We start from the raw sequence: 19,499 nt of genomic DNA on the forward strand, positions 1-19,499 counted from the left end.
GAAAAAAAATACAAAAAGCATCGCCCAAAGTATCTCAGTCCCTCATATCAGCTCTACCACCCCTACGAATAAAATGGTATGTACGGCCGGATGGGAACACAGAAAATACTACTGGTATTACGCATTGCCTTTTCATACCGCCCAGTGCCGATTTGTTCATTTCGTTATAATTCGCATACCGCCCATTGGGTGTGATCAACTCCGCACATATGCATTGCAATTGAAGCCAAAGGACAGGTTTAATTGGACCCAGGGTTAACAGGTATGCTGATACACTCAATAACTTTCACTGTCAAATGACGGGCCAGCACGATCGCGGCGGGTGGCGTTAGTTTTTTTTGTTTTCGATTTTATATACCTTTATACATGGTAGGTATAATGTACCATGGAGCCAATTTTACATGTCACGGTCAGGACCCCTCCTCCGCATCTCGCCATGGGGGAAATGTCATTTTTATTCGGTGAGGAAGTTTGAGTTAACGGCGAGGAGCAACAAGTGGGTGAACCGGGCACATGCCGTTCAAATCGCCGTTCAATGGTCTCGATTGTACTAGTATCCATGATATAACAGGTGTTCGTTTCCCACCAAAAAAAAAAATACATTTCTACCACACAGAACTGAATTCCCATCGAGCATGGCATCGATTATGGATATCCAGTGGTCGGACAGAAGTTACAGTACCAAAGAAGTCATCGAGCATTTCCGACTGCCGAAAATATTCAAAGTAACGAAAGGACTATACGGCACAGAAGACACTGAGACATTGGGCAATTTACAGGTATGTGTGCCCAGGACTCGTATCCATTAATCACAAACAACGGTGAAAGGGGATCGGTGATAGCAGAATGTTTTTGTTTTGTTTTTGTTTGTTTTTCATGACCTCATACTCCCCCCGATATTTCCCCACTATTTACTCTTGCCAACTATGGTAAGCTGTCGAGAGACGCGCAGCAGATCTGTTGTAGGTGGTAGACGTTACTTGAGTCCCGTTGTATTACGTAACTCGACTGACGTTGCTATTTTAAAAAAATCTTATGAACTACGGGAACAATCAATAAGAGAAAAATCAATAAGATCGATGAGAATCCATGTGTTTGCAAATATGCGCTGTGTCACTTTCCTGTATTAGCATACTAAACCACGCACACAATTCCGGTATAAATGGTTTATGGACCCTGATTTTGACCATGATATGACAAATATCTCTTTATCGAACACACACCGCACCTATTTACCGACTACTCAGACAGCGCCGTCAGAGTAAGTATGTAATCCACCACGCAAATGAATCATATGTACACATGCATACATCAGTCTTGGTTAAAAGAATTTCCTTCATGAATTGACCTTTTACAAGTCCATTTCGTGATACGTATTTCAAGTATGCAATCTATAGATTAAGTCATTCCGGTGTTACATAACAAAATGCACCCCGGCTGATAACACAAATCACCAAGCTGGGTCCTGTCCTCAAGACCTTTAACGTGACCTCGTAAAAGTCGCGAAAAAACGCTATACTAAACCTCGGTCGCACTCGTGTATGAACTAGTTTTCGATGAAAGTAAACAAATGTTTACACTGCCTCTTATTTGCCGCAGTGATGCCTTCGTTTAGACTTTGGTGCACCGTATTTAGACTGCAGCTCCAGTCGTGCTAATTTGTCAGTACGCTCACGGAGCTCTATTCTTACCTCTATAGCACTAACATTAGATTTCGCGAAAAATTATTTCTAGTGGCCAAGAAAATTGCCTGTTGACTGTTGAGTCAGTCTAGCCTTATGTTTGTTTAGGAGTACATGTACTTGGTTGAATAAATTACATTGAGTAACACTAAATATAGCCTTGAACGAGGTTATACTAAATGTGTCCTGTCTGGTCGGGCAATGTTTGAAGATTACTGTAGACAAATGTTCATCTAAAATCCTATGACACTACCATGATAGTACGCGAAAAATCAGCATTTCTCGTACACAAATTTAACTTAGAAAAAAATACATGTACTCTAAATATATCTGGTCACGGTCTGACAGAGATACTATGCTGGTGGAATTCTGGTTCGGGCGAGTTTCCGTCAACACGGCTATACTATATTTCTTTTTCATGTTCGTGCTTTTTTGAGCGTTACCTGCTGAGACATTCATAGTCTTTTTTCGTGGTATGAATAGCTGAATTTTATTTCAATGACGTCACGGCCAATTTTATGACGTTGTAAAGCTAACATGCACTTACAAATGACAACCCCATACTTGCAACAATAAACAGATATTTGATTCAAAAACAGGAGATTGACATGTAATTGTGTGAAAAATAATAGCATTCAATATCGCACTATATTTAAATAAATATGCCCATTTATTTAGTACCACGTGACACAAAGGATGGTTGCGTGCAAACATCTACTTTAAATTTGATTAAAATGGAAACTCAAACATTAAAAAACATACGAGACACGCTATTGAACTTCAAAAATTGTTAGTTTTGTACCCCGCGTGTTTTCAATTCAATTCGAAATTCAACAACACAGTTTTCTAGGCGTATGTAAACACACATTCAGATTGATACCAACACAGAGACAGCACCGATGACGAGAGTGAGGATAGTCAAAATTATTGTTTTATTTCAAAAAGAAAGGCAATAAAGACAACTTTCACTATAATAGGTGATTTTCCGAACAATTGCGAGATCTCGCGAGATGCATGAAAGACGCGCGTCGAACGTCTGCCGCAAAAATCGAACGATTTGATTTTGAACTAGAATTTCTTTATTTCGCAGCTTACATTGACCGGCCGATCTTCGACAGAGGAATATTGCTTCCGAATACCCTCACTTAATCGAAATTGCCTATCATCAAATGTGGACAGCACATTATTAAGCATGGAAATGTCCCCGAAATACTTTCGCGTTTGTCGAATCCCACGCGATGTTTGACGCCGCTAAGACGCTATGACCTTTGTCCTGTTTTTACGTTCGATTTCACGCATAACGCGTGATTCTCGCAGTGAACGGAAAATGGTCTATTGAGAATGTTTAAATATTTGTTATTGGTAGTTGAGTAACAGTAGAAAATGTCGTGTTGAAAATTAAAACTAGTACACATTCTGAAGCGCATGCGTACTAGTGTTGTTTTTTTTCCTCAAAACGAATACTGTTAAGTTTGCGTTTTTAAATTACCATATTACATCATCGCTTAACGTTTTGTTCAAGATACAATTTCATCCCACGAACTCGGGCACAAAACGATCAAAGTTAATATTCACATTTTCTCACATTAAAACGAATATCATTGCAGTCCTAAAACACTACTCGTCAATTCAAATACTCAGAATGTATCCAATGTTTAATGTACTGTACTTCTAGGCAATATAGAAGTATTGACTTAAAGTTAAAAAATTGGGGGTCACCAGCTTAATTTTCGAGATAATGATGGTTGTACTTCAGTGGATAGCGGCCATTTTGGCAGTAGTATAGTGCTTTTACTATAGATTCCCATGGCGGAGATATTATGTCATATCTCAATTTATAGGCTGGTGACATAGGCTGAAAAAATAATATATTGTTAATGGTTGTATACATTTTGTTTTCTTCAATTATTTCAAAAATTTGGCTTTTAAAAGATGTCGCAAAATACAAGTCTAAAAATAGCAATTTTTGAAAAATATTAAAACAAATTTCGCTAAATACGTCGCTGTAACACACGAAAGAATGCTATTTCATGGTGCCACGAGTCTCTAGCTTCACCGCGACCATTTTGCACAATAAACCAATGAACATTGTCATGCGATTTATGACCAACTTTCTCAAGTAGACTTCTACCAGAATTACTTAAAGCGGGGAAGTCGTCACTTGCGCATGCGTCAGATGGTCTTGGTGTGTTATTGTTTACAAACAAGCGTCTACCCAAGAGACTTTGCATTTTTAGCGCGTGTTGTTATCGTCGCTTGGGACTCAATTCCCGCGCATGCGCAAGTGACGACCCTCCCGCTTTAAAAGTGTTTTGTAAATGTTGATAATGAAAAATATATCAGTATGCCCGGGGATAATAATTTCATTCAATTTATTGTCGACAGTATGTGCGTGTCAAATCTAGACCCATATGGAGATGTGTCCCGTTGTCATGCATAACCAACGGCTCGCGCATTTTAAAAACGCATTGAAGTGAAACTTAATGCGAAGACAGCTAGGCATATTTGTTATTTTCTAATGACTAATTTATTTTTTAATATCTTTTCACTTCGTCGCCAGGTCGTCCGTCTTCATCGACAGCACAGACAGCGACGCGTGATAGCAACCGACGATAGAGGGCGGCATTTCAGTATCCCCGTCGATTACGACATTCCATTTGAAATATTACCTGTTAGTTTACCGAGTAAGTATGTAACAACCGCTGCGAATCCTAGGCTGCGAATCTGCTAATGGATTTACTGTTACCATGGAAAGCCACAGCTGTCTTAAGTGTATGTCATATGCTACGCTGTTCCCGTTATATGATGAGAGTACTAGTATATTATTATACTTGCTTTCCATCCACTTGCGTATGCGAACATTTCATTGCTTCATCAAACGAACGATGTGCGTTACAATAACAACGTGTTTAGTTCATGACAAATCATATTTCAATGTGTTCATCGACAAATTACATATTTTTATTCCTATTGCGGCTTTAAATGTTAAATTGTCATGGTAATTCATTTGATTGGCCTACGTGTCGATGTTCGCAAAGTATTGTATATGCGATCGTTCAGCAATGTGTTTTTAAGTATTAGTGTTCCCAAAGTGACATCTGTGTTCCTCATTTATCAGTAGGATATGTCACACTCAGTAGTAAATTGTCTCCACACAATACTATATGTGATTTTTAGAATAATATACAACTTGATCTATAATTTATAAATTATACTAGTAACCCGATCACTGCAAGTCACCTGCGTTATTTCCCAGGCTCGTGAAATTATCGTGTATGTTGTTTATTTCGTGAAACATCCCAGAACTAATGCTGTGAAATGTACGCGCCCATCATATATGAAAACACAACTTAAAGCGGGAGGGTCGTCACCTGCGCATGCGCGAGAATTGAGTCCCAAGCAACGACAACAACAAACGCTATAAACGCAAAGGCTCATGGGTAGACGCTTGTTTGTAAACAGTGACACGCTATGGCCATATGATGCATGCGCAGGTGACGACTCCCCCGCTTTAACACTGTTATTCGTTTCCGTAATAGAACTTCAGCCAAAATACTTATCACAAATTCTACGTGAGCACAACCTGCCAAAGAGGGTGCGTTTTGGGACCGACATGGAACTGGATGCGTGGTACATCGACAACAACGTGAAAGTGGACAATGATTTTGGTGCTTTCACTTTAATGAAGGTATATGAGGAAACTTATCTCCAAGGCAACGCAATAAACGACGGTGAGTCGATTGAATATATTATTCGGACACAACTGAGTTCCCTTGTGTGCAACCTAGGCGACATGCATGGATGTTTTGTAAAATTGTTGTGCCACAAAAGTTCAGCACTTCCTCTTCAAATAATAAGCGTGATTCAACAGATTCAAGCATATTTCTTGTTGGAAATGGCTCATACTGTAGATACGACAAACCCAATCTTTATTTTTTTTTTATATTTATAAATTTAAATGAAAGTTGAAACCAACCAGCCAATCAACAAGAGCAGTGCGCAATGGCGTCATTTAAAAATGTTTCATTGTTATCCCATCGGCGAATCGGTTTCAGTTTGAATTGTGAACTTTATAAATATTTATAAAAAATAAGAGAATAGGTTTGTGGTATTGATAGTACTATATACACCAACGGCGCTTCATTGAATTGTGCTCCCCTTCACTCATTACTACAAGAGCACAGGTGTCGGATTACGTCACTGTGCGCTCGTTGGTATTTTTTACACGCCCACCGGCAGCTATATGCCTACTTTTTACCAAGCCCACTACAAACTGTTTTCTTAGGATTTCCGAACATGTCACCTTACAAATCGACGCGTAATAAACGATTATTCAAAAGATTGTTATTCGTTGTTAAAGCGCGGTGGTCGTCGCGCAGCGCGTGTTCGAATTTCATGTAAATAAACAATGTATTTTACACGCGTTGTATACGTCGCTATGAGTCCCATATCGAACAGGACGCGGCACGACGACTGCCACCCCTTAAACAGCTAGCTGGTACGGAATAACACAAATAGCTGATTTTACGTGAACACTAAAATATCACGTGATATGGAAACCCGTCGTATTTTTGTTCCATGTATTTATTCTGGAAAAACTTCGTGTCCTTCCAGCATTTTCAAGTTCTAGACAATTTATTACGTTATAACTCTCTTTCTAAGGTCAAAGGTCATCATCTATCTACATCTATCAAAGGCAATGACCCAATACCTCGTCAACACTATTGAATAAAAATGACCCTGCCTAGGGGGGCCGAAGCTCATTTTGAGGGTTACTGAACTCTCGTACCCAAGACACATTTAAAGAATGAATAAATCATTATTTTCGTGGGAACCAGTATGGGGTGCATTTGTTTAAAATGTTGTTACTTTGTGTAAATTGTTTGTATTCCGTCAAAACGACAAATCTAAAATTGCAGCGCGCCCGTGTCTAATTTATACAACATTCAGTCTCTTGCACCGATCTACGTCGTTTTGACTTCATAGAAGCGTTCGTCACTAGAGGGCGCATTTTTGAGAAAGTTGTTGTTGACTAACAAAATTCACAACGTAGAAGTGTAGAAAACTTGAAGATTTTCAGCTTTAAAATAGTATGTTGGGACATTGGTGATAAATAGATACAAACATCTTAATAGCATTCCATGTCGCGTCACGGTCCGTGGGATTGTTTAGTAGCTCCACAATTTATGTCTGCACTTCCGTGGCCAGTTAAGCCCATTAATTACTCTCGGTTTTAATAAGTGAGCTCCACTAATTTATTTATTTTATTTTTTTTTATTTTCATGCGAAAGATACTCCGTGTTAAATAGATAATGAAAATGAAATAAATGTGTGGGGTCAACTCATAAATTTCTGAGATAAGTCATGTACACAATTTGAAAACGCCTAATAATCCATGATAACAATAACACTCTATAACGGCGCAATATTTGCGCTGAAACATGAGAAGATGTAACATTAGCCTGACGAGTTGTGTGAGTTGCGCCCTCCGCGGTGCTCCAGACCCATGGTCCGATGCCATTCGGCCAGCGAGGGCACTACTACGCATACATGTCAGGCTAATGTAGCAAACGTGTGATTTTTTTAAACCCAGTTCAAATATCAAAATAGTTAATTAATTCTTCAAAATAATTAATTCTTCAATCATATATAATCAATTTTAAAATCTTATTCAAACAGGTATTTTAGACGAACAACATCTTGTCGTCCCTGTGTATATGAAATTGGAGTTTGCTGTGGCAGAAGGGTTTTCCAATAGTGACGATAAGCACTGGGAGGACATGAAACGTGCCTATGACGCCATAGTTCTACAGCGAGTTGACTTCGACCAATCACAGACAGGGAACAAAGGTAACAAACAAACAAAAAAAACATGACGTCATAATTTATGATAATTTATGCATGATCCCGAGCTCCGTATGTAGAGAATGTAGAGAGTAAAAGCGCCAGATAGAAGTAATCACAACGAGCATCCTGTCCTCAGTGGAATGTTATAGGTTAATAAACTAGGAAACCTTATATTCGAAATAAAACCAAAATTAAATTAATGCACGTTCGAACCGAACACCGTTGCCTAGACACCCAGCGTAGACACCGGTGACATATGTTCCTTCTTCAAAAAATTCACAAAAAAAAAATAATAACAAAAAAACACAAATGCATGTAGCACATCTCGCGGCGTAATACTCGTGACGTCATATGCAAATATTGTAATAGTTCGCTGACATGATCATACGGGTGTAAACACGTATCCATCATGCAAATTAGTACCCGTAACATTGCAAATAAACTCTATATTTGGCCTTCTGCGCTCAGTGATATATGAATTATGATTGACCTATAAATAAATTTCACTATTAAAAATTGATTACACAAATTCAATATCAGTATATATATATATGTATGTACAAAAGTACAATATTGCATGGTAATATCGGACTATATTTGATAATTATATTTGCTTCTTTCAATTATAGTAATTCACATAATAAATGATATTTGTACTTCAAAGTCAGAGTTTGCCACAGCATTCACACTTGTCAAGATTAAAAATAAAATATATAGATTACAGCGTTACCACCTAACATAATATGCCACATGCAACAACCAGTATGCCTTTCAAGCAATTAAAGCTAATCGTACATTTGACCTCTTAAATTTTGTCGAAAATCTGCCACATCAGTAATTAATATTTTTCAGCATTCCCGGATGTGCCTGACGGAGAAGGGTCGGGTCGTTCACTCACAAATATTAGGTTAAGGCAATTTTGCACGACTAACCAATGTGCCTTATATATGCAATGCATTGTGGGAAAATAACACAATTATCATACTGCATGGAAAGTTACTGATATAATATGTCATTTCTTTTAAATGTGTCAACAGTTTGGATTCATGTGAATAACGAACAATAATATAATTTTCGGGTGATCTTATTTTCATTTTCGGTATCCTGGTGGCCGCATGAACGCATGGCGCGCCGACCCCCGGCCTTTAATTCTTTCGGCTCGAATCTCGTGGTATCTACTAAATAAATATACTGTCTCGTATTTACAGTCTGTATTTATTGATTTTCAGATATTTCCATGTATTTTCCAAGAAACGTTCAACGGCATCACCACGACTACGCAAATATCGAACCAAACAAAACAATTAGGATACGTTCCAAGAAATCTCGCAGCTATGAAAATCGACTAGATATTGATTCCGAACCGCGTATGAACAATTCGCCTGACCACACCAACGCAAAAACTTCAATACCCGCACCAGCGCCCCCAGTCGGCAAAAGTCTGGACCCGCCGATCTTTTCTGAAGACGGGATCACGCTGGTGAAAAAAGAGGCACGTTCGGAACCGGCTAAAAATGATTTCACCAAGAAGAAGAATAAAAAAGAGAAAAATACATCAGGGGTCAATAAATCAGGACCAAATCGAGGTGGGAAGTCTGATAAACGTTACAAATCTTTATCCGAGCTACCGTCGGATTTAACAAAGCTGACAGTGGGGCAAGTCGGGGATTTACTCAGGCTACTAGACTTGGAATTATGGGTAGCATTGTTTGACGAGAACGGGGTAGATGGGGAACTATTAAGAAAGTTGACCGCTGTCCAACTGACAGAAAACTTTAAGTTACCTCGGGTTGACGCACTGAAGATAACTACGTATTATATGGAGAACCATAAGGAAAAGAAGAAGAAGTTTGCGTTATTTTAAAACAAGGAACAATTTATAGTTATTATTTTTTAAAAGTAGAAAAGTATTATTTTCACAGAAAAAAACATGAACGTTGGTGGCGTTTTGTCGCGTGGTAATTTCTTCTGAAATCAGAAATAGTAAACAACAGCTGACTTATTAGTCCTGTCGCCCGTTCAGTTTTCAACTTAGGGTTATATTTGTTTAAGTAGCCATACTCGTTGCGTTGACAACTGCAGAGTAAACCAAACTAAGTAGAGTGAGTTTTGTTTTGCATTTATGTTTTATAATTGCAACCAACATATCAAGTCATGCAGGGTAATTCGAAAATGAGAATTCTTTTATCAACCTAATCAAAAATCGACATACCATTCTGCAGCTGAATTTACATTAGCATTTACCAGCGTGTGATCATAGTTATCTGTATAGACTTGCATACAGTCTCCTGTTTGTGATTTTGGTTGGGTTTTCAATAAAATATTATGCTATGGAAGTGTATAAATGGCGAAAGCCGAATTGCCGGAAACAAACACTCATTAATAACAAATAATAAACAAAAGACTGTATATTAATCTGAATTCTCTACTAAATTAACAGGATATTTTCCGGTCACTGCGAGATCTCGAGAATTGCGTGAAAAGCGCGGATTGACGTCTGCCATAAAAATCGAATGATTTGTTTTTTGAGCTTGAAGTTTATTTTTTATAGGTCAATTCCGAAAGGGGAATATGGTGTTGAGGTACCTTCACCTCATCAAAATTTACCTTCATCAAATGACATTACATTATTGAGTGTGAAAAATACCAATTTAACGATGCTTTCGCTTTCACGCTTAACGCGGGATCTCGCAGTGAACAGTTAATGGTCAGTTGTATGAGTGGTAAAGACCCGGATGTATGACGTTAGTCAATAAATCTTGCCTCTACGCTTGATTGTAATTTAAATCGGTCACAAGTGCAGAGCATTTCCAGGGCAGTCTACTTACAGCAACGACGTCCGATGAGTTCTATCCGCTACGAATACTTCAAATGTAAAGTAGTTCCCATATTCTTGACTGTGAACTTATTGTTACTATGTCTCGATTATCACCTTGCACAATTTGCCACACGTTCAAATTCGAATCTTAAAAAACGCCGAATAATAGACTATGTGCGTGTCTCAGTGTTGCGTGACATTGCTATTTAAGTACGTCATCAAACCCGCCATCTTGTCTAGTATTCGATTTACCACACCCATACACCATTCACCGTACATGGCTATTATTATAATTGTTACCGCGCCTAAAACTATTTGTTCTTCTAAGATAATTATTATCGATCATGTTTCTAACGCCGCATAACGGAAAACCTTCAAGAAATTACTGCGCCAGTACGCATGCTCATGCGCATACTTATCGGCACATAATGATAAAGCTATTTACAAGATCCTGCCAGAGACCATTCTTTTTTTGACTTGTCACAATTTGTTATGTATATATGCTTCGAATCAACTGCATTCCATAAATGCTGCCAAGACTGCGACAGGATATTTGAAAGTCCGGAGATAAAACTTGGCACTTACAAACTGATTATGAAACGCAGTTGTATGGATTTTGGCCAATTTTTAAATCGAAATGGCCACCAGAGAGAAGCGGTTAGCTGTGGTGATACGGGGAGAATCATAATGATTATTTTCATGAAAGCTACTAGTAGATTGGTTACCGCTTATTTGTATTCGCCCCTGTCAATTTATTTAATGGGACTTCTCACTCAGCAAATTATCAAGAATTTGTAAGGCTTTTAAATGTTTTTACTAGTTACTAGTTCACTAGTTAAGTTTGCGAGATCTCGAATTCGGTGAGAAAATTTTAAACTTATCGTATAACACACATACCATGCCAATATTTTTATTTTGGAAGCAGGTCCTCCAAATCATATATATATATATAATTGTTATTATTTCAGCGTAGTTATATTTTAACTCAAGTAATTAGTCCGCATCACTTGTGTGCCGTTTCCTAGCCTCGTTCCCATCTCGTCTATTGTGTGAAAACGGTTACTCGGTGATCAAGCGCATACCTTTAATGCACATACCTATTTTAGTATTCCCAATTACAACTCTAATAATTTATGTAATAATCAATTGTACGATTATCATGCTTGCATTTTAAATTCATGTCCTGGAACGTGGCTACGTAGACCAAAGACAAGTAGGCTGTATATTTATATATTTTAATACAAATACAAATACACAACAGCATTATTATTATTACTATACAGATTATTCAGCCAAACTGTTTGATATCATTCTTGTTTTGTAAAGTATTATTCAGCAAATAAAGACGATATATTCAAAACCCAAGCCTTTTGGTAAACTCTTAGTTCACTGCTCAAAGGTTCAACAGAGAAAACTGCAACATGCGTGGGGGAAGATGTAGTTATGAACCACGGCGTCGTCGTGCTTTAGCGAACATATACGAATCCTCCCGAGCTTTCCCGAAGTGTATACATTACAAATTACATGTACGAAACCACATGGATAACTTGATTAAAGAAATGCTGTGACAGGTTTCTGATTGTGTCATCGATGATTCCAGGTACAACAGAGACGACATGAATTACCACACCTTGACCACTGTAATGGTTCCCTGTTAAAACCTTCCTCGACCGTCACGTTCCATTCATGTAGTATTTAAGTAAAGTGGTATTTCCATAATGGCTAGGGAACAATGAACTAAGCGAAGGCGTTGGCTTTATTTTTTTTTCTCGTTTAGCGATTCACTCCACTAGCCCTAATTTAAATAAGAATTCAGCAGCCAGTTTAATTGTATACGCACGGTAGCCATGTTTATAATGCTTAAACCATCTCGCAATACCGGAGAATGTTCTGTGTAGTGTGGCACCTAGTTGGGAAAGTCTGGTCGTGTCGTGAAGACGCCAGCCACATTTCGAAAGCCATCAGCGCTAATTGTCACCATGCATTGTGCGGTATTTAGGTAAGCTGGCTTGGTACACATACTAAGAGGGGTGGTCTGACCTTGTGGTATTTGTCAAAGGAATTTGTCATGGTGGGTGTGTTTCGTTCGTTTGAGGTAATATAAAACTACTTGCTGTTCACGTTTGAACGTATACTGTTCTAAACCACGTGACGCCATCTGCATGATTCGCATATACGGGTATATTAAAAAAAAGCGAGTTTGTTGGACACGATTAAATTGGTCTATGCACAGTCCCTCTATCGATAGAGGGACTGTGGTCTATGCAACACATAACACCAATTGTTTTGGCGCTGGTACGTGAATGTGTGTCACCGCTCTGTCTGGTAAGTGATGACGCTGGTGACGTCTCCTCGAAAATGGTCAGCTGGTTGAGATTTAGGGAAAGTGTAGGGCATATAATAAAAGTTGAACAATGGTGGCGGCACCGGTAGGTGGGAGGGGGCAGAGGGGCGGTCGTCCACCCCAAAATCAAGCTGAAACCATTTGTCTCAGCAAAATTTGCCCCTCAAAATGCAGGAAATAGCGTTTCAGAGGGTCAAGATTTCAGATCTCGCCCCCATGTCAAATTTCGTGCAGCCGCCTTTGGTGAACATATGCAAATTAATAGTGTTTGTTTCAAGTTACTGTCGGTTCGGACAAACAAATGAGTAAACAAAAACTAAAATATTGAACGACTTATTAATATCTGTTTTGGTGTTGAAATAATTTCTCAAGGGATTTGCTCATGTTAAATCATCCACAATAAATCACTGAAAAGTCACAGCAGCTTAAAGCGGGAGTGTCGTCACCTGCGCATGCGTCAGATGGCCATAACGTGTCATTGTTTATAAACAAGCGTCCACTCATGAGCCTTTGCGTTTTAAGGTAGAGATGCAGTTTATTTGGCTTGCTTTTTAATTGAGTAATTAGACAATGAAGATGGTATTATATATCCAGCATGTTATATATTTTATGAAAGCTTATTATACAAACTTTGTAAAACTTGTCTTTATTTTAAATATCCAGAATGCGTTTTTGATTTTGGGTCAAAAATATGCTTTTTTTGGACAAAAGTGGTTTAAAAAAAATTAGCTCAAAAACTTCAAGTCTGTTTGTGGGTAAACGTCACTGGATTCCTTGGTATACTACTAATTCAAATGCGTCCACTCATCTCTCTAACGGATTTCAAAGTCGCACAGCATGACCTCAAAGTTCACTCTTTTCTATTTTTGCATAATTTATATATCCATGTTAATTGCGGACTTGTTATTTTTGTTCCACTCGCAGTAATAAACTGTCCGGACGCATTTTGAAGGGGGAACACCTTGTCAATAATGTGTGAACATTTCGAGGCAAATGGCCAAAGCGTCTATCAGCTATTTTAATTTAAAACCCAAGAATTCACCAAAAATAGAAGACGAAAAAAAGGCTAATTTGCATATTTGCGCGTTAAACCGGGAATTACTGCTTTGTCATACTTTCTAGACTATTGAAATTGAAAGTTAACGTATAGACATAGACATTATATGTAAAATTGTTGGACCAGAACAACTGCTCTTGAATATCTAAATCAGAAACACGTCATTCATACCAGTGTTTTGATGGGGTCGGTAAAAACACGTTTCAATGCCCAGTAAACATGACGTCATCTCATGAATTATTAAACAGGGGGCGGTCCTAGGAAGGTGACTTTTTATCACAATCAAAACATCATGGCTTCTCTTCGATGTATTTTTAATAAATAATCTACGAGTATTTCAGAGCCTATGGTTTACCGTGAAAAGTACAAAGTTTTACCGTAGTCATTGACGCCTATTCAAGAGTTTATTGTGACTAGCGTGAATGGGTAAGCTGCGTTTCGACAATGAGCTGTTATCACTGTAAACAATGTTAAATTATTCTTCACATGCTCAGTTTATTTTTTGAGAATAATTATTTAAAAATAAAATGTCTCAGTCAATCAGAAACTCGGATTCACGCCTTCAGGGAAAGTCACGTTTGGACGCTCACATCGATTTTGTTTTTCGTTCGGCAGGCTGATGCCTTCAGTGTAGCTTTTGCCTCTTCCGACATAGAAATCATCTGAATCTTCTTTCTACCTCTCTTTCTTTTCACACCACGCATAATGTAATGATAAAAATTAGGAAAAAACGCTGAGGAAATATAATGGTTGGTTTGCTAGCGAGCGATAACTGATTCGAGAATAATTGCACATGCGCGTGAATTGAATGAACTATGACCGGTACAATCTCGATATGCATATTGTCAATCAAAGGTCCGTTATTTGCTTACTCATGCAAATTAGGCAATTGGACATAAACATTGCCACGTGTGAGTGTTTTTTATTTTTAACCAGAAAATAAACAGCAATTTTAATGGTGTTCCAATAAGAATTCATTGGTCAAATTTTCTAAAAAATCTATATAAAAAATGAAAAAAACTATTTTTGATTGAAATTCACAAATAAACTGCATCTCACGTGTTGTTATCGTCGCTTGGGAATCAATTTCCGCGCGTGCGCAGGTGGCGACCCCTCCGCTTTAACACAATTTGGGTTGGAAATGCGACATACTACTCCGAGTCGATGTGTAGACAATTCGCCGCCATCTTTTTCATTCACTTTACAACATGTTCGACATGAATGTAATCGAATAAACCTGTAATATACATCGAGGCCCGTGTGACTGGCGATTTAATTAAACAAAAGAACTATCAGGGGAACGTCGGCGGCGATCTACGAAATGTGTCAATTTACGGATATCAGCTTCGTTTCTTTCGCTTAGGTGAAAATTAGTGACAATGTCCGGAGTGGAAGACATTCGATGGTCCGCCATAACCTATGGGTTAAAAGATCTTGCCGACAAGTACACTTTCCCTAAAATTGTCAAAGTTACGAGGGGGTTTTACGCAAGAAGTGAGAATGAGTCATTGGCCAATGAACAGGTAAGTTCATCATGTAAAAAGTCGTCGGAATGATGCCAATACATTAAAATTAGAGGCAATGCATACCCTTGATTGTATTGAGGCATGCTTTAATAATTATGTGAGCTATTTTATTTTGAATTAAAAAAACAATAAACTCGATTTATCGTAAAATGAAAACAATTGAGAAAGCAGTTTTCACGATCGGATGCGCATGCTCGCGATTTAGATTTGAAGTGAATGTGCATCTAACGAATACTGACATACTGACAAATCCTGTTTTATTATTTTCTAAATTATATAATAGAATTATTTAAACATTTTCAAAAATACTCGGTTATCCACGTTACCTCTGACTGAATTTCTGCTACCTATATGTCTTAGGATGTCCCGAAAATCGGCAATCGTCCGTTAGTTCGTTGGAATGGACACTTTACGCACCCATCTTTCCAATATATCCGTATCTCTTCGTCAAAATAATTATATAAATTCTATTTATGGTTGTTTCATATTTGCTGTAGGTACTTCGAATACATCGTGTTCAGAGTCAGCCGAGAGTGGTGGCAGTTGACCGTAGAGGGCGTCATCTGAGCATTCCCGTCAAATTTCGATTTAGCAAATTCGATGTGTTCACTAATGGAAAACCAGGTAACGCCATCTTGATTTAATATGGAATATGGCAGGGAATATTGTTATGACATAACCACTTCGTCATCTATCCATCTTTCGCTCCATTTTTTTTTTTTTTTTTTTAAATACATGTATGTTGATTAACAATTGTTTACAGTGGGAAATTATATCTATTTGTTACAAAATTGGAAGAGAAATTGAATAAAATAACACGAAAAATGTTTGTGCATAGGAAATGCTGTGATTCTTCTAATAAAATAACTTATTTATATCAATGTGTTGTTTTTTTCGTCACAGAGGGCGATGCCAAGTACATGTGGGACATAGTAGAACATCATCTACTGCCAGTCGATGTGCAATTTTCTTCACAGAACGATTTGGTATTCAGCGTCCAGTATATCGATAATAGTGTGAAATTGGATGAGAATTTCGGCAAACTGACTCTCAAAACTCTCTACGATGAGAGCTATTTACAAGGAAACGCAATAAATAATAGTAAGTTGAAACTTCTCAGTTCGGTTAGTTTGTAATCCAAAACATCGTGGACTGACATGACTTTTTACTAGCTATGTAAATCAGCATATGTTAAGACTTGCCACTTACCTTGTGTTGTTTAGTATCATTTAATGACATTGTGCACTTCGGCTGCGTTTAAAAGTATTGTTCATTGACATTGACAATTGCACTGACACCGTAAATTTACAATACACCCCATTTTTTCACATCAGCATGAACTGACAATGACTCCTTAGTGTGTTACCCAAATCGCAGTGTACTGACATTGACTCCTTAGAGTGTTATCATACGCAGTGTACTGACATTGACTCCTTAGAGTGTTACCATACGCAGTGTACTGATATTGACTCCCTAGTGTGTTACCCAAAGCGCAGTGCACTGATATTGACCCCTTAATGTGTTATCCAAATCACTGTGTACTGACATTGCCGACTCCTTAGATTGTTATCCAAATCAGTGTACTGACATTGACTACTTAGATTGTTATCCAAATCACTGTGCATTGAAATTGACCCCTTAGTTTTCTTAATTATCTCATAGTGTATCTTTGTCAAGAAAGAATAGTTTGTACGTGTTGACGAGAGGAACCCGATATGATTCTGGCCTGCTATCAGCGATATGGTGCATTATTATTGCGTCTATTCTTCTCTTTGTTCAGATATCCTCGATAGAACTGTTATCAATGTACCGATGTACTGCAAGCTGTCCGTGTCAGTGGCATGCGGATTTGTTTCTGGTAGCCCTGACATGTGGCAATCGTACCAGTCGATGCTTTCAACTACCGTAAGCAACAAAGTGGATTTCAAACATGCGCCCGGAAGTCTCGGTGAGTTGCATTGGCGTTTTCATTGGCTGACTTTCCCACGTGATAAAAAACATTGATTTTATTGGTTGCGCTTTTGTTTTCCGATATTTGTCAGCCAAATAATTGAACTATTAATATTAAAATTAATACATATATTCTCTATAATTCTTATTTTTGTAGATATTTCGCTGTTTTCGGAGCGTAGTTTAGACAGTGTAGAACTACACCATTATGAAGAAATCCAACCATCTGGGACACTGACAATACAATCTAGATCAAGAGGGCACATGCACCTCACAGAAAGCACGTCGGAACCAAACATTGTTCGCTTGCCCCCGACGTTGCCACAGCGTCACCCGAGCATGCGCGGTTTTAAACCTGATTTCGTGCCAACCACGTCACATCTCTCACCGTCTAAAGTGGAAGAAATGCCGATCGGAAGCAAATACAATATTTATCACATGCCGCGCAAACAGGACATTCAGCAGCCACGACCAGCGACTTTCTCCGCAGCATCAGCTCGTGGCATTGACCCGAACAACTTTTCTTATAACGTTCCGGATAAAAGTTTAGCGCGAAAAAATAAGTCCGCCACAGAAGGTGGGTATGTTCAACTTAGTGTAAGAGGACAGGTGGACCGTGCATCGTTGTTATCAAATGAAGATAACGATGATGGCTACGAAAAACCCGTAGATATTTGCGGCTTACACGCTGGACCGTATCGCGAACCACCAATTGATATCCCTCCGCCGGACTACGATATGGATACAATTGATCGACAAATGATTAGACGCAACTCGCATCTCGGGGTTATTGTTGGGCGGCAACTGAACGTTAATGTCGAACGTATCAAGAGCACGCCTGATTATACGAAAACGCGAGAAACTGTTGATTCTGGGATATCAAGGCAAAATTCCGCGAAAAGCGCTCAGAGTGTCCAACAACACCAAGATATATCGCACTGTGGCCTGATGTCTGAGCTAACAGCGGTGCAGAATAAACGTCGAAGTCGTGTTGGATCGACTTCATCAGAAATATCGATCCAGCCGAAAAGGCATGATGCGATGCCAGTGCCGCGAAAGTACAAGTCGTTGTCTGAAATACCACCAATGCTGGCAGGGCTCACCGTCGATGACGTCACAGACTGTATGATTTTACTTCGCCTCGAATCCTATATAGATAAATTCAGAAACCATTTCGTCGATGGAGAGATGCTTCTAACACTAGACAAGCAAACTCTAATGAATGATTTGGAAATGACAGAAATTGACGCCACAAGACTGAAAATGTTCACACAAGGATGGCGTCCGAAGTGACCGCTTGTCGTCTGTTCTAGCGCACATTTACATATTCGGTTACGTGTACAAAAGTAACAAATGATAAACTTTATAAACAGTTTGACTAGAGTCTATGTTTTCACAAACTGTTTCGAGACTATATCGGCTTTTACAGGGGCCATAACCACTGAAGACCACTTCCTTCCACTGTCGTGTTAAAGGGCGGCAGTCGTCGTGCCGCGTCCTGTTCGATATGGGACTCATAGCGAAGTATACAACGCGTGTAAGATACATTGTTTATTTACATGAAATTCGAATACGCGCTGCGCGACGACCACCGCGCTTTAAGCATTTGATTGTTATCATTCGAAGACATTTCTTATTGCATTATCGTAGTTTTCTCAAATACTGTGTTTGAGTATTTTTTACATATTTGAAATACGTTCAATTTTTTGCTTCAAACCACATCTATAAATAGACATTACGTTGACATAAATGCGAACGTGATAGAAAACACCACTTCATTACGTAGCTCTATAATGTTTCAGCAAATTAGGGACATTCCCGCCTAGGGCTCGATATCCTACCGAGCCTATAAATAGGAAGCGCAACTATTTTAGCGCCAGTCTTCATCGCGTTCTTGTGTTTAACGCTTGTATCCTTCCTGTTCATGTATTACTAACTTTCTGGTAAATTCTGCGGTATATCAGTGGATGTACTGTATTGACGTAATAAACTACTCTACTTGTTTATTACTTACGTGTACGTTTCTTGCGATTGATTTGTTTGCATAGCCTGGCATGTCTTACTTATTTTGGATATAGCTCAGTGACGAATCGTAACCCCACATCCACTGCGAGAAACCACGCTGATTGTAATTTCAGTAGAGTACTCCCGTGTGACTCCTTACTCTTGAACGCCAGATAGATGAACTCTCTCAAACGAGTTTAATTGTTTATACACATTGAATCATTATAGTATTATGAAAAAAATGGGTATTGGCCATTAAATGGCGGCGATC

At 38.6% G+C, this 19,499-nt stretch overlaps 2 protein-coding genes across 2 annotated transcripts; both read left to right on the forward strand.

Annotated features, from left to right (window-relative positions):
* The first annotated feature begins 114 nt into the window (after window positions 1-114).
* Window positions 115-11,712, forward strand: LOC102803885 (uncharacterized). Its single transcript, XM_085507971.1, has 6 exons — window positions 115-262; window positions 617-779; window positions 4,243-4,366; window positions 5,222-5,413; window positions 7,362-7,532; window positions 8,759-11,712. Exons 2-6 carry the CDS (start codon window positions 636-638, stop codon window positions 9,391-9,393), a joined length of 1,266 nt encoding a protein of 421 aa, XP_085364097.1. The 5' UTR covers window positions 115-262; window positions 617-635; the 3' UTR covers window positions 9,394-11,712.
* A 506-nt stretch (window positions 11,713-12,218) lies between these two features.
* On the forward strand, window positions 12,219-18,517 carry LOC100370040 (uncharacterized). The gene is made up of 6 exons (XM_006825477.2): window positions 12,219-12,346; window positions 15,112-15,271; window positions 15,772-15,898; window positions 16,178-16,375; window positions 17,055-17,222; window positions 17,382-18,517. Exons 2-6 carry the CDS (start codon window positions 15,128-15,130, stop codon window positions 18,515-18,517), a joined length of 1,773 nt encoding a protein of 590 aa, XP_006825540.1. The 5' UTR covers window positions 12,219-12,346; window positions 15,112-15,127.
* Window positions 18,518-19,499: the final 982 nt, after the last annotated feature.

Source organism: Saccoglossus kowalevskii, chromosome 14, assembly GCF_978046115.1.
Source record: "Saccoglossus kowalevskii chromosome 14, keSacKowa6.1, whole genome shotgun sequence".
In the NCBI taxonomy this organism is placed as follows: Eukaryota; Metazoa; Hemichordata; class Enteropneusta; family Harrimaniidae; genus Saccoglossus; species Saccoglossus kowalevskii.

Coding starts and splice junctions, on each gene's coding strand:
- LOC102803885 (XM_085507971.1), top strand. CDS start 636: ATGGCATCGATTATGGATATCCAGTGGTCGGACAGAAGTTACAGTACC. Junction 780..4,242: donor AGACATTGGGCAATTTACAG/GTATGTGTGCCC, acceptor CTTCGTCGCCAG/GTCGTCCGTCTTCATCGACA. Junction 4,367..5,221: donor ATTACCTGTTAGTTTACCGA/GTAAGTATGTAA, acceptor TTTCCGTAATAG/AACTTCAGCCAAAATACTTA.
- LOC100370040 (XM_006825477.2), top strand. CDS start 15,128: ATGTCCGGAGTGGAAGACATTCGATGGTCCGCCATAACCTATGGGTTA. Junction 15,899..16,177: donor GTTCACTAATGGAAAACCAG/GTAACGCCATCT, acceptor TTTTCGTCACAG/AGGGCGATGCCAAGTACATG. Junction 16,376..17,054: donor AGGAAACGCAATAAATAATA/GTAAGTTGAAAC, acceptor CTCTTTGTTCAG/ATATCCTCGATAGAACTGTT.